Source organism: Triturus cristatus, chromosome 4_1, assembly GCF_964204655.1.
Source record: "Triturus cristatus chromosome 4_1, aTriCri1.1, whole genome shotgun sequence".
Taxonomy (NCBI): Eukaryota; Metazoa; Chordata; class Amphibia; order Caudata; family Salamandridae; genus Triturus; species Triturus cristatus.
Window position 1 is genome coordinate 731,805,616 of NC_140585.1, and position 23,714 is coordinate 731,829,329.

Consider the following 23,714-nt stretch of genomic DNA (forward strand, 5'->3'; position numbering starts at 1 on the left):
TTGCCAGATATGGTGTGGTAAGGATCAGGCAGTTACACAGCCATTAGTATGCCTGAGGGGGCACATTTTAAAGATGGCCACTGTTTTCACCACCACATTTTGGAAAAAGAAAAACAAAATACAGTCCGGCCATTAACATTTTTACATTACTACATTTATTGGCTTGCTCTGCCACATGCCTTACTGATACCATTCAAGTTATTTTCCGCAATTCTGTTGAATTATTAATCTGCACTAATCTGGTAACAATCAGTTGCCTTGGAGTAACAATAGCCATCTTTGTGAGACCTAGGTCTACTTTTTACATCCAATGTGACTAATGTAATCCACTTAATACAGTTTTTAAATAGATGGACATATTTCATTTGGATATTTGTCTTTTAATCCATGTTACTGATATCAATACTACGTCTCTTCAACAATGACAAAGAAGATCAATAGTCCTGTGATGTCGATTTTCTGTGAAGTCATTTCTTGTGATGTCACATGCAAATTAGAGGGGTCTCACATCTTCCCTTTCGTCCAGGGCCCCACAAGTCATAGGACCGGCCCTGAGTGTATGAATAACCACAGCTATCAGTATTCATTAGCCATAAGCGGAGCACACACTGTAGCAAATATGTCTATCAGCAGGTGAGATTCTATACAAGCATAACCCATGCTGTTTGCTGAAGTTGTTTCTTCACTGCATACACTTTGCTCAAGCACACCCCTCTTACCACCGCCTTCAGCGCCTCCTACTCATTTGACCTTGTGCCCGTCAATCCCCAATTTTCCGTCATGTAGCCGTAAAGTGCCTCAGATAGATCTGTCAGGCACACACTGCATTCGTCAAGATGTCTGGCAGCAGTCTTCAAGTCAAAGAAAGACCACTCCCCGCACCCAAAGTGCAGTTCACAAGCAGTGGGCATGGTCACAGAGAAATCTACCCCTATTTAGTACAGGCTATTTTATGCAGGTCCTGCCCAGCAACTAGAATACGGTCAAGACGGCTGTATGTGGCATGGATAGAGGAGTAGCCGGAATACTCCCCAACGTTTGGGTGCATGGACCGGCAAACATCAACAAAGCCAGGAGGTTTTCCATTTCTCAACTTTTGAAAGGTTGACTTAGTAGAGGGGTAAGGCTCTGCCCTCGATTATTCAATATTGAAATTAATATTTTTATTTTTTTCTGCTTTCTTGCAGTTGTATGTTAATTATAGCACAAAGTACAACATTTTTTTCACTTGTTATGAGGAATAATGAGCCAATATTTCCCTAGGGAACTAACCACTCTGTGCTTCCCTTTTCAAATGTGGGGTTCTTCCCCCTGTAAATTTGTGTGAGTGCAGCTCTCCACTCTTGGTATTTTGTAATAAATTGGAAGTCATCCTCAATCGCCAAGCTTTAACCTCCATATTTCTTATAGTATATGTGTGGTACCCAGCATGATGTATTTGAGGGATGTTTTGCACTCTGAAAATGATGGCTTTGCTGTTATTCTTGTGTCTTGTATTTGCCGTTTCAGCAATCAACAGAAATAAGAGGTGCACACATTGCAGCAAATTCAATACAAGCACATCCCATGATCACCAGCCTGGGTATGCGTTTAGTTTGTGCCTCAGGTATCCCTTTGCCCCTCAGCACCCCCTCTCTTAGCAAAAAAATCCTTTATAATGGCTCCCCAAGCCAGAAATTCACCCTGCACTTTTTTGTCCCACCTGGTAATTTTTTAACATATTTCTTTTGCAAGTGGCCATTCCAACGTATCTCGTACACAAGGGCAATCCTGAGATCTAGTTGGGTATATTTGTTCTAATATATTTGGAGTCCTAAACGTATGGTGAAGAAAGCTAAAGTGTATGGACTAAAAATGTGCATTCGCAGATACCTTCCACTCCTACACGCAGCCCTTGCCCATTCTCTATCAGTGAGAAGGACGTCCAGGTCCACATCCCAGGCATGCTTGACACCATCCTCATGCATAGACTAATCTAGTTTCAGGGCCTTGTATGTTAGTGCTGTCCGGTGACGCCTCACGCCAATCCGTAAAAAGCTTTACAAAATGTGTGTCATGGGAGGAGCTTGGGGAAGTCTGTCCACACCTCCCTCGCTGTCCCAACTAGTTTAGCATATTGCAAAAACTGCTCAGGGCCAACCCCAAAGGTGTCCTGTGCCTCTTGGAAGATGATAAATGCATCCGTCGGGTACAAGTCATCCAGTAATTGGTACCCATTTTCTCTCCATGCAGCTACCGTCATGTTACTGCTAATATGACGAAAGGGCTGCAAGTCCCAGATATTTAAGTCCCTGGCAAATGGCGGGTGCCCGACAACCTTTTTAACAATCTGTTCTCATATCTAGGCAGTCAGGGGAACAACATAGGGCACCGCAGGCCCTTGGCTACCCCTCTAATCAGCAGCACCGACAAGGGCTCCCCACTGCATGTACCCTTCAATAAGACCTTCTACCAATCGTCCTCTTCAGCTTGTTGCATAGCAGTGTGTTGGATGTGGGCCGGCTCCTGGTCCACTTGAAGTGTTTCCAGTGCCACACCCCTGGGAGTTCCACAGCAAATACCAGCGATACCAAGATGCTGTTTAGCTGCTTAAAGGCGCCCAGCTTTAGAGGCCAAAGAGTGTGTTGAAGGTGGTTCAAACAACGCAGCTGCAGTATCATCTTGGCCACTGCCACCTGTCCCATAATGGAGAGCAGTAGCGTGCACCAAAAGTGCACAGAGGCATACAGCCCCTCTACCACCATCCCCATATTACAGGCATATTTCCCGTCAGCTGTTATCACAATCTTGACTCCCAAGTAACAGCGATTTTATCCAGGTCCAGCCTAGAAACTATAACACAGTCAAGACGGCTATATGTGCCATGGGTAGAGGAGTAGCAGGAAAAACTCCCTAAAGTTCTACAAAGCCAGCATTAGCCATAAAGGATTGCAGTCTTTAAGGTTTTCCATTTCTCAACGTTTGAAAGGTTGATTTAGTAGAGGGGTAAGGCTCCGCCCTTGATTATTTAATATTGAAATCAATATTTTTTATTTTTTTCTGCATCTTTGCAATTGTATGTTAATTATAGCACAAATTATAACATATTTGTACTTGTTATGAGGAATAATAGGCCAATATTTCCCCTAGGAACTAACCTCTGTGCTTTTTCTTTTCAAATGTGGGATTCTTCACCCTGTAAATTTGTGTGAGTGCAGCTCTCCTCTCATGATATTTTGTAATAAATTGGAAGGTGTCCTCAATGGCCAGATTTTATTCTCCATACTTCATATTCTATATGTGTGGTACCCAGCAAGATGTAATTAAGGAATATTTTGCACTCGTCTGACAAGGATGGCTCTGCTGTAATACCTTGTGTCTTGTATTTTCTGTGGTGGGGAGTAAGGCTGCGCACTTTTTTCGTATTCTTTAGAATGCAGTTCCTAGAGTGAATCTACAGTTTTCGGTTGTTCTGATTCCAATTACAACAGGCTAAAAAAAGGGCAAATCACAGGTTGTAATTTTGCTTCGGTCAATGAACTGTTGCAAGATAGCAAACCTGTTTGTGGGCAGCAAATGAAAATCATGTAAGAGCTGTACTGGCAGCCAATATAGAATAAACCCAACATAAGCACATAATCTGATTGAATGTGTGGCCAAACAGATCACTGAAAGAACATCAACCTGACTTGAAACCCTTACATCCAATATGAATAGGCTTCCATATTAGGGACATTTGCCCATATGTTCAATAACCTACACTCTACATAATCTGCATGATCTATTTATTACTTATATAACCTTGGTATAAGCTATACTCTATACTTTGTGTCCCATAGATTTATAGCTGACAGCCCATAAAAACATGCACACATTCCATATAATTATACATTGTTTGCTTTACAATAATTTTGCTTATTCGTATGCCGATCAGTATACAATGTAAGGGATGTAGATTGCTTTCATTCCCACTAAACCTTTCTTATTAAGCATTCTCATAAATGTTACGGAAACAAGATGTTCGTTTAACATGTTTTTTTCCTTGTGTGACTCACTACAAAAGGAGCGGTTATTCTGCTGATGGAAAGAGAGCAGCACCTTCAGCTAGGAAATTGGACTGATGAACATTTGTCAAATCAGCAAGCTTGAAGATAGTATATATATATATATATATATATATATATATATATATATATATATATATATATATACATATACACACACACACCCCAAAAAGATTTGAAAAGGTCATAATATTTGCTATTGTCAAAGTCATAATCCATATCATCAATTATGCTACGTATACTCCAAAGGAGTCTGTAATTAAGACCTGTAGATATAAGATTGCAAGTGAATTTAGACTTCAAGGCTGAGGTATTGTATGCTTCCTGCATGGCCCATTGAAGTTTTTCCCCTGTTAGCCTAACTGTGCACGTTGTAGGCCCCCTTTTAGGTCACGCGCATAGCGTTGCAGTGTGCAGCACTGCTCGCGCAGCGAGAGACCTCATGTAGGGGGTTTCAAAACTGACATAAGAATCGCACAAGCTTGTGCGTGTGTCAGGTCCCCAACAAAGAGGTCACATGTCAAGAGAGGTATCCAGTATAAGAAGAAAGGAATGATGGTGGCTGTGTTGTCAAAACTGTGTAAACAGCATTTGGTGCGAGGTCGAATGCAACATGGTGGCAGAGAGTTCCTTAATCCGAAACGGGTTAGCGCTCTAGTTGATTTGGCAGATTTGCGTGATAACGGTGAGGCGCGCGGAGAGCTGCGCACTTCACCTGAACTGTGAGAGGAGTAGGAGGTTACCTCAACGCGTCGCGTTAGTCAGGGAAAAGAAGCTACGCGTCGCGAGAATTCTGAGGCGAATTTAGAGTTTGGAAGTAGCCAGCGACCCCAAGTAAGACTGTTCCATTTTTCTACCAAAGAAAACGTTCCGAACTTCGCAGCAGCGGAAGTTAAACTGAAGCACAGGTTCTAGTGAATGAAATTACAGCGTTCTAAAAAGTCAACACAAGTTTTGATGTAGCGTTAGTTTTTGGTGCGAGTTGAGTCAGCTCAAGTCTAGTATATAAAAGGTTTAAGGTACACTAAGTAGTTCCGAGTGAGTTCCGATTCCTGTCAATAAGAAACCATAGGGAGTAGAAAAAAAAAAACTCTTGAGGGCAGAATACAAATGACACAGAAAAGGAAGAACAAAACTACAGTGAAGCCACAGTAGTTAGAACAACCAATAAAAGGTGAAGAAGAATAAGAAAATAAACCAAGGCTTCCGTTCTCTGTCCAGTAAGTGAGTTTTAGGGAAAAAGACTAAGAGAGGTCAGGAAGGGAGAAGGATATATAATAACACAAGTTATTTATCTTACAGAGAAAACACATAAGAACAGAAGAACGAGTAGCATAGAAGAGAAGCAAAGGCACACAGCATCAGGGTGGGTACAATAGAGAATAAGGAAAGACATAGGTAGGAAGAAAAGGGAAGTAGAAAGTGATTTACATGTAATTGTTTATTTACAGCTCACGAACTACAGCAAGAGCCAGAGAAAAGATAGACTACATAAGAAGAAGCAGAAAGGAAGACCACCAGTGTGTGCATTCTCTTCTCTGTCCAATTCCCTTTTCCCCCTTGGGGCTCTTCTGGCTACGCATTTAGATATTGTGGAGGCCGGGGAGTTCTGAGGAGGAATTGGGAGCTTGCGTCATCCTGCTCCTGTGTCAACCGCCAGCAAGAGAGAGCTGGTTCTGACAGCGTGTGCATTTCGTTTTGTCCCACGCTATTGGCCTTTGCGTGTGTCTTTTTAACAAAGACAGCACGCAATTGGTCAAAGGCGGGCGCATTGCTCCGCCCATGGCCTTTTGGTGTCGGTTACCCGCACCGCCGCCATGTGGTTTCAATTATCGTGCCCAGACACGGGCGCGATAATTGAAACCAGATGTCTCGCTATGGCGCGCGCGCTCAAACCACTCGCTGGTTTGTTTGTTTTACAATAGCGATGACTTTCACTTTCGCAATCGCTTTCCCTGCCGCTTGTTGTGTTTATCTTGTGAGTTTAAGCTTTTGTTAGAAAATAATGCTTTTGCTTGTCAAATAATTCATTGTTTTAATACACTCCGTAAATATAGCAGGGCTTCAGAAATGTAAATCCACAGGTCCATGGAGAGACAGTACTAGATGATTACAGTACTTCTCAGTGCTACCTTATTAGAGTATTTCTTCATAACAGAGGCTCAGCAGGCATCAAGGGCAAGTATATCAGCTTGTTAGATTGTACTGCGGTGATGCATCTGGTCTCCATGGGAACCCTTCCTCCGGGCCATATGTGGTCTCACATGCTCCAGATACTGATCGTTTACAGATGGATGTCAAGTGACTGTCCAAGTTAAAATCAGTGCTATAATTTCAGGATGCCCGCATTAGATACATTTAAATAGAATTCTGTTTTCAGGGAACTTATTTACCTATTGGTTATTCAAAAAAAATGTGACATGAGTCAGGCTTCCCTGGACCTACATTTGGACCCCCTAGTACAGGATGTATAGCTTAAAAGGAATTGCGTGGATCACCACCACGTGTCATTATCTGTTTATGCAGCTTCTGGGTTGCCTGGTTGCAGTGAAAACTTTACAGGCATACTGCTGGGACAGCTGTTATCCAGTGTTTTGAGAAATCTGAATCTAGAATAAAAAAAATATGTGCTCAGAAGTCACTGCGACTAAAAAAAAAGCGGATTGTGTTCCTCGGTGTTACGTGTTTGGAACTGTGTCTAATTAGGTGCAGTTGTATTGATTTAAAAAATTGTGCAGCAACCCATCTGGAGTGTGTCGCTGTTTATTTGTTACACAACATAGCATATGTTGCAAGGGTTGATTGTAGGGCGAATACCTGGACACTTGGCTGCGCCCTTCATGTGACCCTGGTTGTCAGAGATGGCCACAAGGGAGGACGCACAAGTTCAGCCAAGGCGTGTTACTTAGAGATAATTAGACATTCATTTATTTATTAATGCCGACCCCCTCTGATCCCTCTCGTTATGGAATGATTGATGGAAGCTTTCAGCAAAAAAGGAAGGTGGGTGGACACATCATCACTAATTACGCATTAGAAGAATTTATAATATTTATTTTGGAGCATTTGTTGGGCTCCAGGTGAGCAGAATATGCAATCGAACCGAGTCTACCAGGCTTTGAAACTAACTCCCAAGCGGGCAGTAGGATTGTTCCTTGTGTGTCATTTAGCTGTACAATTATTAATTGCTCCTCCTGTCATCGTTGCAAATCTTCCACAGGAAGCCAACGAGTAGCTTCCGCTCCGTTCCGGGCGTTGATTGGCTCACTGATTGTTCTCTGTTTTTTAGACGGGGTGTCCCTGCGCCAGTTCTAAGCAGGATGTGTGTGATTTCTTCCACAGCTGGACCAGCACATTCCATGTATGCCCAGAGGGGGTGCTGCCGCGGAGCAGTTTCTAAACTGGTGACTTTAGTAATGGAAACGCCCGGAACCTCCGCCGTCTAGCCCCTATAGGGTATGAGTTATCAGGTGATAAATGTACCCAAAGCTCCACAAAGCCGGTTTCTTTTTGGAGAGCCAGCACACTTTCACTGAGGAAAAGCAAGTGCCAGCGTAAAGTAATTCAATGTATCCCATTAATGCCGGGTGCCGACTGTGTCTGCTGCTATCAATCAAAGAACAATGTGTGAGAAGGATTGCATTACAGCGCTTATAAATGTACGCTAGGAGTCTGGGAGCTGGCAGCCGGCCACTGCGGCCTGCGTACACTGTGAGCTCTGGGTTTCTGAACTTCTCCTACACGTGAGTGAGGGTTTGCGTCCTGGCAGGGGGCACCTGCCAGGATGTTTGTAAATTGTGGAACTCTGCACTCGTGCCCCAGAGGTAAATGGCACGAGGCTTCTAGGAAAATGCATAATATTTGTTTTGCATTGTACTGCTGTTCGAGTTTAAGAAGAGCCAACACATGTATTTCTAAATTCATTTTCGCCTGGTCGTAAAAACCAGCTATGTGTTTACATTAATTATATTAATTGCGTTTGTCCCGTAAGGTATCAAGAGTCTCTACGAGGTTAACCAATTCTGTAGCCGTACCCTTCTTTGTACTGCGAAGACGCCCTTGGGCAGGAGTTTGGGTTTTATAAATTTCCTATTCATTCATTTATTCATTGGATATTTGCGGTGCCAGGTTTTAGCAGACACCATTCATCTCTGACTGAATATCAAGTCCGCACATCCATACATTCAAAGAGATCCTTTTTATTTTTTGATGAATTAATTATTGCGCCATATGTTGTGCGTTAGGATGGGAATCCTGGCGTGGCACAGTCCTAGGGTCTGGACATTGAGAGCAGCTGAGAAAGAAGTTTAAGGGCTGTCCGATTGGTTGAGCAAAGCAATGTGCACGCCTGTTCAACTTGCCTTGTATCCTGCTTTCACCGTTTTATGTTTTTAATTATCATAATTAGGACTTAAAAAATTAACAGATGGAGTAACTTACTGAAGTTCCTTGATATGTGTGCGTGTATACACACACACACACACACACACACACACACACTCTCTCTCTCACTCTCTCTCTCACTCTCACTCATTCATATTCATTCACACTCTCACTCACTCACACCATCATGTAATACACTAGTGCTTTGGTAGACTCAGATGCTCAAGGTTGATTGGGACAAGGTTGAATTTGCCCCAGCTCTTAGGACCCTTTCTGATGCAAGACACCATCCCCCAGCCTTTCTGGGGTGATAGTGATTTGTCTCACTGTATCAGCACTATTAAACCTGGAGTCATTTTTCTGGGATGTGACTCAATCTAAAGCAGCAATAATCGCATTTCTGGTGCATATGTATCATGTGGCTGACCCTTACTGAGCCCAAAGGCCTTTTCCTTTGATCGTGGTATGTGACTGGCTGTTCCTCAGTTCCGCCAGCCTTTCAGGAGTAATACTGACGTTGGATTGTTTCTTCTTTAACTCTGTTCATCTTTCAGAGATGATCCTGACCTGTGAATCACTGTACCCAGCACTACTCACCTTTGAATCAATGATTGACATGTATCTAAATCTGCACCAGCCCCACCTGTGTTGTGTGAGTGTCCCTACTGGCCTTTAACTGGTGATTTTGCCATGCGACTGACTGTTCTTCAGTTCTGCCAGTCTTACAGGAATAATGCTTATATTTATTTATTTTAGGAGTTTTATTTAACGCGAACATGACCCATCTGGGTATCAGAGCGCTGTACAAATAGCAGACACAAAATAAAAACAAGCATTTGCAATGCAATAGGTCTCGCATTTGCGAGAGTTTAAGCTATTGCCATTGTAAATTGCAATGCCTTTTATTTATGTTTTAAAAACCAACACGTAAATAAAAGGCATTGTCGTTTATAATGCCAACAGCATCCTATTGCATTGCAAATGCTTGTTTGCTTTGCACACATTACTGGATAAACACATTTGCTTTTGTGCCACATTGTATATTCACACGGAACCTGCATATGTTTCCGCTTTCTGTTCTTTTCCTGGAATTTAGTCTGAACAGTACTGACAAGGTCAAACAACAATGGCCCTGGTTATTCTTTCTGGACTGGCACTAGCACTAGCACCTAGACAGAACACAAGAATGTAGCTGTTGTTTATGTGCACACATGTCCTATCACACAGATGAGCACATGAGCCAGGAACACACACATGTGGAGTGTCCATCTGTGTATGCTAAGGTACGGGGGTCTGCCAGTAATCCCAGAGATCTTTCATACATAATTATTTAGCTTTAGTTGCAATGGAGGGGGATAGTTCACTCTGTCCTATAACATGACAGGGCTTTTTATGGTATATGGATTAATAACCATGCTAACAGTATTTGTATTATGCATTTGTGTTTTAATTGTGGCACGTACACTGCATTTCAAAGCACAATAGTTAGAATAAATATTCTAAACTTCCTTCATGTCTCCTGTTTATCTCATTGTGGACAAAAATGAGTGGGAGAGCGAAATTGTGTGTCCTGTTACTGCGATCTCTGAGAGGGTCGAGAGTGTTGTGTTCTAGGGTGCCAATTCACTTGTTTCTCTAGTAAGGTTGGGAGGGAAATTGAGGCACTGTAGCTAGTTGGACACGGACTCAGACACTGAGGTGGTATGGTGTCACAGTTCCTACATATTGATGTGCTATGGTTCCAAGCATAGTTCTGTTCCAGAGCAGAAGCTCTGCAACAGAGGAATGGTACCAATCTATAATCCCTGCTGGGTCACTGGCAGGTCTGATTTCATGTCTCAATACTTACTACAATCAGAATCATACATTTTTAGTGCATTCTTTTAGATCTCACGCTAAATAGGCTGAATTTTGATATAAGAGGCTGACATGATGGATATGGCCAGTTGCGAATGAAAGAGAATAGTAGCTCTGAGTCTCTGCATTGGCTGCATTGGCTGCCCTACCTCCAAGATATCCTGCATCTGAGCAGAGAATCTGGACACACCACAGAGAAAGGGGATTATCCGCGTCAGCCAGGCATCATTTGCTGATCACGCAAGTCAAAACAGAGCAGATGAATATTGCAGATGAGAGCTGGCAGCTGGGAAAGGACAAGTAACGCATTTTTAATGAGACTCTTAAATGCCGGTCTGCAGAACACTGCTGGCAGAGACTGGGAAGATGAGGGTAAATCTCCTTGATCTAGTGCTGCCAAGCAGGGCATTGGCTGCCTTTCTGCCTATCCTATAGTGAGGGATCACTGAGTAGTAAGAAGCAGAAGGAAGAGGGTGTGGACCCAACATAGACGAGGGGGTCCATGGAAACTGAGCGTATGAGGCAGCCCCGATGGAGGACAGAACAGTAGGAGGTTTGGGGTCATGTGTGAGACAAAAGGTATGGCATACCAGCTGCATCACTGTAAAGGCAATGGGTATAAAGAGGATGAGGATAAGGATACGTTGTCTTAGAGCGGCATGTATCAAGAAACTGAGTAGGTTTACTGAGGTGATGAAGACAAAGAAGGGCACTTACCACGAGAGGTATTAAAAGTCATGTCTGTACATGGTCACAAGAGGTACCTTACGAGCTTTGTCAGTAAAACATGCAGTCACCATATCAGTAATTAATGTTTTTAGTCCTTCCAAAAAATGTGCACATCACTTAGAAACTTTATAGGAATGTGCTTCCCTAAGTATGTTGGACTGATTTACATGCAAACGCTCCCCTACATACAATGCTCCTAAATGAATAAATAAGCAAAGTCTTTATGGGTAAGGTATAATAAGTAAGGGAATACATCTCTGAGCTTGCTATTTGCTCATCATATAATTTTCTGCATAATGTAGTCCATTTTAGGTCACAAGCTTTCTGCATTGATAAGACATATTGTGAACTTACAGTGAGCTTACAGTTCACCCATTGCTTACTAATGTTGACCTTGTTGTCACTTTCATATGCTTGCTTTTTATTGGATGGCTTTCCTTGTCCCAGGTTGTGCAACTTCTGTTTGTCCCTCCCCTGGAACACAGCCTCTTCGCCATCTCTCTGATGACTGTCTTCTATCCTTCCACAGCTCACGCTTGGGGAACATCTTTTTACGAAGACACTTCATGAGTATGTGTTTTTCCTGCACTCTTCCTTGGGTGCTTCTCTTCCACCCCACCAAATACACACCCTGTGCTCCACGTTGCTGTCTTCCTCATGTTACAAGCTCTCTTGTGTGTTTCTCCCCAGCACAACGCCCTGCTTCCTATGTGATCCATGTTGCTTTCTCAGATGTGCTTCTCCCGGCGCCACAGTTTTGCTCTTCCTTGTGTGTTGCTTTTGCCCTTTCCCCACCTACTCCCCATTACCACCCGCTCCTTCGTTGCAGATATATATATATATATATATATATATATATATATATATATATTCACTGAAAAAACCATAGGTTTCACACACGTTATAGTTAGGAATTAGCATTTAAAAAACCTTGCAAGTTCACTGAAAAAACCATAGGTTTCACACATGTTATAGTTAGCGGAAATTTTACTGATAAAAAACCAATGAAATTCCCCCGTTATAGTTAGTGCAGGCAACTATAACTCACGCGACCGCAACCCTCTGCTGATGCTAATACTCTATTTAGACACTTATTTGCCCATGTCTTCTTCCATAAATTTTTAGCTATACATATATTACAAATATTTTTTTTTCATAAAGACACATATGTCATCAGCAGAAGATTGCGGTCGCGTGAGTTATAGTTGCCTGCACTAACTATAACGGGGGAATTTCATTGGTTTTTTATCAGTAAAATTTCCGCTAACTATAACATGTGTGAAACCTATGGTTTTTTCAGTGAATTTGCAAGGTTTTTTAAATGCTAATTCCTAACTATAACGTGTGTGAAACCTATGGTTTTTTCAGTGAATTAGTACGGTTTTTTAAATGCTAAGTTACTTTACGCCATTCGTGGCGTGCGCGCCCACTTAACGCAGTTGGTTCCGTGCGCGCACAGTGAGCACGCGGTGCGCTTCGCGCACCGCGCGCCCACTTTACGCAGTTAGTGCCGTGCACGCACGGTGGGCACGCGGTGCGCTACGCGCACCGCGTGCCCACTTTACGCTAGATGGGCCATGTACGCACGATGCGCTTCGCGCACCGTGCGCACATGGAGGACATATGATGCGCTTCGTTGTGAAAGGTAATATTTTAATTTTTCACAGCTGTGATATGCCATGCACAAATGGTGCCCTTCGGGCACCATTTGCACATGGGGTGGGGAGAGTATGGATAATTTTTTTTTTTTTTAATTTTTTTACCGTACGCGTACGGTAAGCGTAATCGGCGAAATTATCGAAAACATTAAAATTCCGTTTTTGGTCTTGGGGGATCTTTGGGGACTCCCCCAACATGGCTAGGTGCTTAGGAGCTGTCTAAACAGCCCCTTTACATGTTTTTGTCCTTTGATTTTGAATCCCCACTCAGAGTGCGAGAGAGAAAATGGCGGCCGCCGCTTCCTGGTTTCGACCGATTCGAATGTTTACTAAGATCTAACAGCCAATCAGAATCGCGCTCGCGCACGTCAACGTACGCGTACGGTAAGCGCACCGTAAGCGCACCGTAAGCTGGCTCAGATATATATATTGATTTAAAGGCTATTTTCTCAGAAACTACTGAACAGATTTACACCAAACCTACAAAAGGCACTTCCTTGACCTGTAGACTACCTCTCTGCCAAATTTCAAGGAACTCTGTTCAGCCGTTCGGGCTGTAGCTGTGTCTAAAGGTCCTATGGAAAAATGCATGGGAAAAACGCGTTTTGGGACCCCCCTTTTATCTCAGCCCCCGCTTGACGAATCCCCCCGAGACTTTCAGGGTAGGAGCGGAGCGCAGCGCCCCACCTATTTTGAAAATTTCGCGAGGATTCGTCGACCGGCGCCAAAGTTATTCAAAATAGAATGTTGCGGTTTTCCTATGGAAACAGGGTCCTAACTATAACTACCTACTGGCGACCGCCAGTAGGTAATATATATATATATATATATAAAAAAAAAATCTTTTTTTTTTCTTTTTTCGGGTAATGGCCAGGCAGCAAATTGCTGTCAGCCCCTCCACTTTTAAAAAGAAAATTACATTTTTTTTTTTTAAAGCACTTACCCACTACTCTTTCTTGGTGCTTGTATCATTTTGTAGGCTATGGGATGCGTATGCAAGTTAACACATGTGTACACTTAGAAAATCGGCCACGTCATCATGCCCCTTCTATTGGCTTTTTGTGTTTTTAGGTCTCGCGAGCCAAAGGCTCGAAGAGACATTTTACATGTGGAATTTTCAAAGTGCTACCCAGTCTTTTGGCTGGCCTAAACCTTGAGTGCACGAGATCACATGCACGTGCACAGCTGCTCCTCTGCTCATTGCATTCCCCCCTCCCTTCTCACCCAGCCCTTTGAGGTTCTGCTCCATTACTTTCACTTTCGCCGCTTTGACCCTTGCATTCCCCCCTCCCTTCTCACCCAGCCCTTTGATGCTCTGCTCGCATCTCCCTCCTCCCTGGGCGTGAAGGGAGACAGAGCCATCCTGCTTGATTAATGGCTTTTTTTTTTTTGTCTTCCAGTCAATGCGACAATCTTCACCGCCGAGTGCACTTTGGTGCTCGAGTCAATCAGACTTGGTGTGAATTCTGCCCTTTCATCCCTGCTGTCAATACAGCCCCGGGGGATCCGGACTCGCAGGCTCAATGTTAAATTCAATTATCACTCTTATGTTTGCACAGGATGTGGTTTCATCCAGTCTCAATATCTCGCATTTGTCTCACAGAAACATGCAAGCGTTGTTTTGGCATTTAAACTTGCAAGCCAGGGGCAGGAGAATCTAGAAAGCAAACCTTATAAATGTAATGTACACTGTCGAAGGCAAATAATCATCTTACTGAACATTTGGCTCAGCAGATGGAAACGCACGTATCTTTAAAGAGAACATCTTTTTGATGGTGAACCGCAGAATCCAATCTTCCTCTCTGTCACAGGCTACATGAATTAATAAAGCGCCTTTGTTGCTGGGATCTGTTGCTGAAATACTTTACATAATGCCCGAAGCGCGGGTGTCTCGTGTTTCTTTTGACGCCAATGAAAATCTGAATCGACCCCAAGTCTTGGCCAAGAGACTCAAGAGAGGAAATTAGTGGAAAAGCAATCCACTCCTATAATTCAAAACATTTCATCTTTTATGTAATTGGTGTTCACAGCACAGCGCGCTCGCAGCACCCGCACTGCTCAGGGCCCCTGGATTTCTCATTTACAAAAGAGCAGCGGGCATTAATGCACAGGCCTGGCGCTGATTGCACTTCACTCAACATTATTAGACCAGGCTTCAATGTCATACATGCTCGAACTAATCACTGCAGTCAAGGCCGTCAGTCAGCAGAGGCCCCGAGGACAGGCCAAGAAGTAAAACATAATACGCGGAGTGGAACACAAGTGAATTGCCGGTTTCTGCTTTAACCAACCTCGAAATTAGGAAGACCCATTGACTGCCGTCCTGTAAATAACCATACATGATCAGGCATCGCCTTCGAGCTCATTCAGGTTACAAAGAACAGCAGGGAACCCCATTTCTAAGTAGGGATGCAGATCTTAAACGTGAACAGTGAACATGCTTCTCTGCAAGTCGCAGGTACTAGAGTGGTTAAGGATGGGATGACAATAGACCTGGAGAAAAAGCTGTCCACATTTGTGAATGGTGACTCGTTACTTCAGTGGAAATGTATCTATTGTCGCCTGACTCCTCAAGTGTACCTTAGCAGAGTCGCGCTCCCCATGCTGGTGTACCATTGAACAACCCTATGATTGGCTCTAGGGTTATTAATGGTGCTATTAAATGGGGCGGATTGCTGGTTTATGGGGTACAGTACAGTGTTACGATGCCCGTAGCCTTTATCCCTTATGTTTTATTGCCTTGCATTCCTGCGTTTTTGTCTATTGGCTGGATTGTGAAGGAGCATTGCAAATGCTTGTTAGTAAGGGGCACAAGACCTTAGGAATGCGGTTTATGGCCAGTGCATGTGAGGCATTCAAGCGCGAAGCTGGCATCTGGCATCGGACTTGAAAGCAGCAGACTGCTTTCGCCAGCGCGCGCTCGGCCTCACTTCCTGCATCCCCTCTTACAACAATTAACTTTCGTTATAACTCACACCCCATATGCTCGTTCCCTCCCACCCTTCCTTTGATGTCCACTTTTCTTGTTGTTTACAAACCACGCCACACACTTCTGCATGCCACACACTGCTGCACGCAGCACACTGCTGCACGCCACACACTGCTGCACGCCACACACTGCTGCACGCCCCACTGCTGCACGCCCCACACTGCTGCACGCCTCACACTGCTGCACGCCTCACACTGCTGCACGCCACACACTGCTGCACGCCACACACTGCTGCACGCCACACACTGCTGCATGCCGCTGCATGCCACACACTGCTGCACGCCGCACACTGCTGCACGCCGCACACTGCTGCACGCCGCACACTGCTGCACGCCGCACACTGCTGCACGCCACACACTGCTACTCACTGCTGCATGCTGCACAACACTGCTGCACGCAGCACACTGCTGCACGCCGCACACTGCTGCACGCCGCTGCACGCCACACAGTGCTGCATGCCTCACACTACTACACGAAACACTGCTGCACGCCACACACTGTTGCACGCCACACACTGTTGCACGCCGCACACTGCTGCACGCCGCACACTACTTTTATGCGAGTTTATGCTACTGACATTGTAAATGACAATGCCTTTTATTTGTTTTAAAACCAAAACATAAATAAAAGGCATTGTAATTTTACAATGCCAATAGCTCAAACTCTTATAAATGCGAGACCTATTGCATTGCAAATGCTTGTTTACTTTTGGCCAGTGCTGTACTGCATTGCCAAAAGGCACTGGCAAAGTGTATAGGTTTTAAAGATGACACCTGGTGGTCATGAGTCTCATTGCTCTCCCAAGGGCATCAGAAGTCAAGCTGCAAAGTTCAACTTAACAGGACTGTAATGATAAATGCTTCCTTCCTCCTTGGTTTGCATCTTTACCAAGGATGGCATTTTCTTGTGTTGAAATATGGGCACCTCCTAAGGTTGGGAAAAGCAAGGATTTACAACCTATCTGGGCATGATGAGTATCATGATCCATGTGTCTGTTATTTCAAGAGCTACTTAGGAAGCATCAGTATGGGTGGAAGATATAAGCAAACCGCCCAACTTAGTGATCCTTTTGTTTTGTTTTTTCTAGCGATCAATTTTGGGGAAAAGTATGGCAAGTCCCATATTCCCCCTGGCCTTTTTCGCACTCATGCTCTTGCTGGAAACTGCAGCTATGTTCATCAGGGGCAAGCGCTATTACGTTTATGCTTATTTTAGTCTTCTTCTGTCGGGTCTTAAAATTCTGATTTGGATTGGGTCATGATCCGACCTACCTCATGAATATTAATTAGTCAGGTTTTAAGATGTGACTCACAACAGTTGGTGGCTATCATAGGGATGGTGGCCTGCTACCAACCCAAAGCTGTAATACTGTGCCTAGAGTGGTAAAAGGCTTTTGCCATTTTACAGCTCGGCATGGATGGCACTGAGATAATCCTATGCTTAAAGACTTTGCTAGAAAAACAGACGTTTGAGGTGAGCAGATTCAGAGTGTCGCTGGTGTTGTAGGGTGCTCTATACAGGAGCTGCTCACCACCTACATTTTAGAACTACACGGAGTGCTCTGCCTCTTTTTTGCATAATTTGTGCGGCACTCTAAGCCTGAAAGACTATTGTTTTGACTTATTCTGGGTGGTCTGTTGTGTCTAGTCAAAGCTAAACCTCTGACAAGCTATACTGATGGCAAAACATGTGTCAGGGATTGCTTTTATTCATTCCAGGTTGGCTTGGATGGTATTCTACCAATCCAAAGCTGTAATACTGTCCCCAGAGTGGTTAAAGGCTTTTGTCATTTTACAGCTCGGCATGGATGGCACTGTACCAATCCTATGCTTAAAAACTTTGCGCGAGCGGTCCTCCCCCTACATGTCAGTACTACCCAGAGTTCTCTGAGAGAGAGAGAGAGAGAGAGAGAGAGAGAGAGAGAGAGAGAGAGAGAGAGAGAGAGAGAGAGAGAGAGAGAGAGAGAGAGAGAGAGAGAGAGAGAGAGAGAGAGAGAGAGAGAGAGAGAGAGAGAGAGAGAGAGAGAGAGAGAGATATATATATATAGATATATAGATAGATAAGGATAGGATAGGATAGGATAGATGTTATATTGCAGCTCATTTTCCTTAAGGACACGAGGCTGCGTTTAGCAACAAAAGATTACTTTAAAAAAAAACATTTGCTTTAGAGGTGGCACTGGTCCCCGGGACCACTGCCTACTACCCTACAAACTTTTATTGTCAACATTCACAAGGTGGAATAGGCCACAAGGAGACCTCTTTCCATTTGCAAATGGCTTACCATTCCAACTCAGGAGTCGGTAATTTTTCAACGTTTTGTGACCAGACTTTGCCTGCAAAACACTGCTAAAGTTCATAATGATTCCGCATTTGGAAAGGATGCCTACAATACACGTTTCCAAATCCTGACTAAGTACAGTGTCACAATCCTATTTTGGGAATCAACAGAAGTTTACCATATCAAAGTGACTGGGACCATAACAATGTTTTGTACATCTGGCCCGACATACTCTTAATCTCCTTTACAGTGTGATCATTGTAATAGAGCCATTTCTGCATTTGACAGACATGTCTGTGTGGACATATCCTTGATGTGTGACTGACACTGACAATTGGCAGGGTTTATAGTAGGCCTGCATCCCACAATCTTCGATAACAATGCGGCTGGTATCTACAATAGTAAGATATCTGACGACGGTACTACGGACTTCTCAACATCAAGGATAGTCCCCTTAAACATAATCTGCCAGTGGTAGTTGAGGTTAGATTTCTAGGTATTTACTTTGGAATTTAATGGAAGAAGCAGCTGTAGTCTCTCAGCCAGCTTCAGAGCTTGATGTCAACAGAGAGCTGTTGAAGTGAAACTATTGCTACAGGCATTTGGCGATTAAAACAAAAGCTGATTTTATGTCAAAAGGCAGCATTTATAATTTGTACTGCGTATATCATCATGGAACACATACATATTTCAAGTGCTTTTAAAGCACTGAAAAGTGGAATCATTTATCATGTGTATCTAGTCTCATAATGAACCCTCCTTGGTTTAAGGCAAGCAACTGCCTTGTGGTGTCAGAATTAAAATTTCTTATGGCCTTTGTCAAGGGTTTAAACACAGTACTTGCTTTTAAACGTCTTCTCCTTCAACATCAAAAGAAACCATCAAACCTCTTTCCACATTCACAGAAAACACTGAGATCATCCTCTGACCATGTAGCTGCAAACAAAGAAAATACTTAGCACCATTTGTTGTTAATGGGGTCTGTACTTTTCATAGTGCCTACTCTGTACTAGTCCTATTGGTTTTGCTGCATGATGACCATGGTGTTTTGCACAGTTAATATAGATGGGTTTGTGTGTGCTGGCAGGAATCCAAGCTTGTTGTGGCAATCGTAAGTGTGTCCTTTGTTGGAGTCCGTCCATTGCTTGTTTACCTCAGTCTCATTTTTAATCCAGTGCAATGACTCGTATACCTGCTGACCAAACAGTGTGCATCAATCAAAGGGTGTCTTCACAACATGGGCTGGCATGTGTGGCCTAAAATCATCAGAAATCTTAAACCATAAACTCTTTCAGAGAGTAACTCTTGTGACAATCTATCACAGAGCAATAAGCTCAACAGTCATCATCATTATTAGGAGTTTTTTTGGATAAATGAGTTTTTGATCCTCAGTGGCTCTGGCCTCTTTTTTATTTGAGAAATGAGATTAATTTGTCTGCTTCTCCCACTGGTCTTCCTCATAGCATGCCAGGAGTGTTCCAAAGGTGTGATACTCAATAACATTAAAGATGAGCTACACTCCTTCATAGCTCTACATTCTATTTATCCTTCTTTGGAAGGACAAGGTGGCCTGGGTTAGCAGTCAGTTTCCAAGTGATTGCAACACAGTGATCCATGATGTACTTGGGGTCCTGTGCAATTGGTTTTGCAGTCACTAGTCCCTTTGTTGCAGGCAAAAGGTACCCTTTGTCGGTTCTAGGAAAGTCAGCAATAGTGCATAAACATATTTGTCATTTGTGGACTTGAGCTGGCCCAGAGTGTCTACCTCTACATTTCTCTAATTGGCAATATAAAACAAACAACATCAAACACACAACATTTAATAGGAGGAATGCTTGTTATTTGTCAAACCAATGGCAATCACTTGGGTAGTATTCCAAACAACTGTTCTTTTGCCCACCATGCCACCTCCGTTTGGACCCAGCCCTATGCAAATTAGTCTTGAGAATGCTCCAAAAGGAATAGTCCAGCCCGAACAGCCAGGTCCTCCCTGAACCAGAACACAAACAACCCAAAACCGCTTTCGCCCTGAAACTGCCACTAAAAGCAATCATGGCATCGAGAGATGAAAGTTGTGTGACGAAGAATTCCTTCTCATGTAGGGGTCCCCTCCAACACCATACTACAATACAGTGTTATCTATGGTCAACGACAAGGTTTCATCAAGTGTCAGGTAAATGGCATCACGACCTAATGTGTACATCTGGCCTGATATCATGACTTAAGCCCAGTTTCACCAATTATAAAATGGCTTACAGTGTGGCAATCTTATTACCAAAGTAGTGTACTTAAAGAACCTCATGAAATTATATTAAAAAATAATTATTTTTTAAAATTAATATGTTTTCTGCTGCTGGACTGGTTTGGTGTAAAATTCTTCTCTGTTGAAGACTCATGTCTTGGAATGATAGGTGCTCAATAGCCTGGTCGATTGTCCTGCTTCGTAGACGTATCTTATAATTTCTTGAGCACAGAATATAGTCGTTGCTTTCTTGATGAACACATTACCACTGACTGCATCTATATTAAATGGCTTTTTAGAGACTAAGGGCTATTTTATCACAGAGAAGAGGCTACATTTACTGGATGACTATTACCAAATTAGAGATAAAGCCCGTTAGGAAGCTGCTATACACCACTGTAAGCACAACATGCATGCTTTGAAAATCGTTTGTTGTGGAACTGACTGTCAGAAACAGATTAAAGGGTACGTCGCAAATAAAAGACCCAACACAAATTAAAGTGAGCAGAAAAGTTTTTGAGAAAAATAAGCCAATCACAAGACCAAACAGATCAGCACATAACAGGGAACTAGTGAGTCTGTGCAGTGGCACAAAGGATGGAGGAAATTCATGCACCACACATCTGTTGCGTGCCTGGTACGGAGCTAATGTTTCTGAGAAGCACAACATAGTGAAAATGTAAAGGCAGCAAGAAAGGTGAAATACAACAAACAGCATACAAAAATTTTGTGGAGCATTACCTCATATTTCAATTTCTTGATTTCGCAACACAATGCTGCAAACACAGTGATGACTTTATTCAGAACCTGTAGCCATAAAAAAAAATAAAAAAAAGAATATGACTGTACGTGGATGTAAAAGACTGCTCTGTTTGCACTATTCTGCTTTCCATCTAGTCACTCCTTTCAATCCTGTCAAAGCTCGATTTGTCAGTGTCTTAACAAGGAATACAAGAGATTAAAAGTGATTGGGCATTTACTGAAAAGACTGAATGAACCCAAAGGCTTACATTTTCTACAAGGAAGGTAGAACTGTGACAGAAAGAGCTTCTCCGACAAAAGGGCATATGACAGCAATATTCATTTAATAGACAGACACTACAGCAGAATAACATCGGTGACAGAGTCCGTGGAGAGGAGGAAAACAAACACACACCAAGGACAATCAAAGTAAAAGTAATAACTATAGATAGAAGTAAAACAAACTTAAAGTGTGCCAAAAAGTCGAAGGAAAACAAATGCATTGTGCAAAACATGTTTTATATAAAAACTGTAAGTCTAAAGAATGCATATATCTAAACTTTTCACAGAACCCAAGAACCAATTCAAGATGGTTCTTGGGTTCTGTCCTCGAAGATTTGTTTGTTAAACATTAACTGACCATCGCTTCACAAAATTTCGGAAAACGGGATCACAATGAACCATGAATAAAATACAGTTGTGAGCTAAAAAAAAAAAGATGGACTCTGAAATCAGTGACATCCTGCTTGTTACCTTATTTTCAGTCTTTATGAGTTCCAGCAGGGATGACTGCTCATAGGGCACCAGCTAAGTTTGGAGAGAAAACAAAAATCAGAAAGATTACAATTCTGTTGCTTCGATAATGAGCTGAACGGGCAGTAGTTTGAAGGTAATTTATTTGTGAGACATTTCAACCATGCTTGGAGTCTTTTTATTTTTTAGAAAACAAACAGAGACACCTTACGGGGTCAGTGACTTCTACATACGAACAAGGAAAACAGAGCAGCCATTTTGACAAGAGCCCTTTTCATGTTGATAAAGATGTCTGAAAGTACAAGGATTACTATCCAACCCTCTTTCTCATTTTGGATTTTCAAAATCTAAAACACACACACATGCGGATATTAAGTGTAATATTCAAGTGACTGTATGAAATAAAATAACAGCCTTCATGGATTGTTCTCGTGTGTCCGGTTTTGGGCATAGTCGAAGACCACAAACCTGGATTAAAGGTTCAGACCGATAAAAGATGCTGGATGGATTTACACCAATGGAAGCAGTGAAATTCTACTTTCATGCCGAGTTTGTTGCAATTGCATCTAGCCGTTTCTTTCTGAATCAAGGAGCCAAATATTCTATGGGAAGTTAGAAGGGTAAAGGGCACTTTTTTAACCCACCCCCCTCCACCGCTTTTTAGGACCCTCCACTTGGCAAATCTGTACAAACCTTGCTATGTCTGTCCCACTGTTTGTTTTTATTGGAAGGTTTTGTGTAGATTCGTCTATCAGTGCCAAACTTATAAAGAAAACAAAAAATGGCTTTTCATGGAAACTGACTTAAAAACTACACAAGCATCCACTGGTGTTAGATAGTGGCAGTCACCACTTTGTAGTTAGAGTTATGTAAATTTCCATAGGGAGAGTGTTTCTTGTTTCACTAATAACTTTGATGCATCCCCACACTATTTCCCTAATTAAAAAATTCATCCATCCCAGCCTGGAAAGTGCCACGGTGATCCATCAAGCTTTGTGGGTGTTTGTGTTGTCAAGACAAAGGAGGGGGCGGTGATACCAAATCATTGAGCTTCTCTGTAAACCCCCATAAGAAATGGAGTCACAGATACAACACACACACAGATTAACCGAATTTGCAATGTCGTTCAAATTTCTCTCAGAAAGTTTATTTTTCATAATTTGGTATTCAGATGGTTTTCTGAAATTTGTGTTTAAAGATGTACTCTAATGGTCATGAAGGGGTCAAAAATAATAGGTATATCTGGGCCCGCAGGAAATCCCGTCGTACCAAATTCTAATAAAATAGGGCCCACAGATTGGCTGGGAGAGCTTTTTCGCTTGCCTGTAATTTTGGTACTTCTGAACGTGTACTAGTACTGCGGTACTAAGTGATCCGATTCACTGGCCCCAACTCAAAGAAAAATCATTACAGGACTCTGTTGTCCCAGTGTCCTAGAAAGGTTTTTTAAAAAGGTATGGGGGGGATAGGCTACGGATACCCTCTTCGGCCCCAGGGACCCTATCACCCAGTACATTTTACAGGATGAGCACCATCTAATGATTTGCATATTTTTTCGACTATCCCTACATGTAGCATAGAGCACCCAGTGTTGACTCTTTAGACCTGGTTATCAATTGTGTACAAGTCACCACATAGGACATCTGAAACCTCTACATCTGTTGACATTATTTTTCTTTTCATGCATAAACATCTATTTTTAAAGAACTCTACTTACTTTATTTTTGACTATCTTTTGATAAAACCTAAACTTGCTAAACTAAAAAAAAGAAACAAATTCTGACATGTTGATTGTTAGATCTGGGGGTCTCTAGTTGGCAGGGGTAGGTACCACTTGCTTCTAGTCAGGGTAAGGGGGATACACTATTTAGATAACCCCTGCTCCCCCCCTTGGTAGCTTGGCACGAGCAGACAGGTTTATCCAAGGCAATGTTTAAAGTATTTGTACCAACACTCACAGTAACACAGTGAAAACACCACAAATGGACTCCACACCAGTGTAGATAAATAAAGTACTTTTATATAAACTACACAAGACC

The 23,714-nt window shown here is 42.7% G+C and overlaps 1 protein-coding gene across 1 annotated transcript in view; it reads right to left on the minus strand.

Moving 5' to 3' along the window:
- Nucleotides 1–23,714, minus strand: part of WASHC4 (WASH complex subunit 4) — a 987,939-nt gene that overhangs the window by 873,776 nt on the left and 90,449 nt on the right. Inside the window, exons 3-4 of the mRNA XM_085653223.1 lie at nt 21,676–21,729; nt 20,923–20,988 (exon numbers count right to left, since the gene is read on the minus strand). Coding sequence (XP_085509349.1) covers nt 20,923–20,988; nt 21,676–21,729 — 120 coding nt within the window. The remainder of the gene's footprint in view (nt 1–20,922; nt 20,989–21,675; nt 21,730–23,714) is intronic.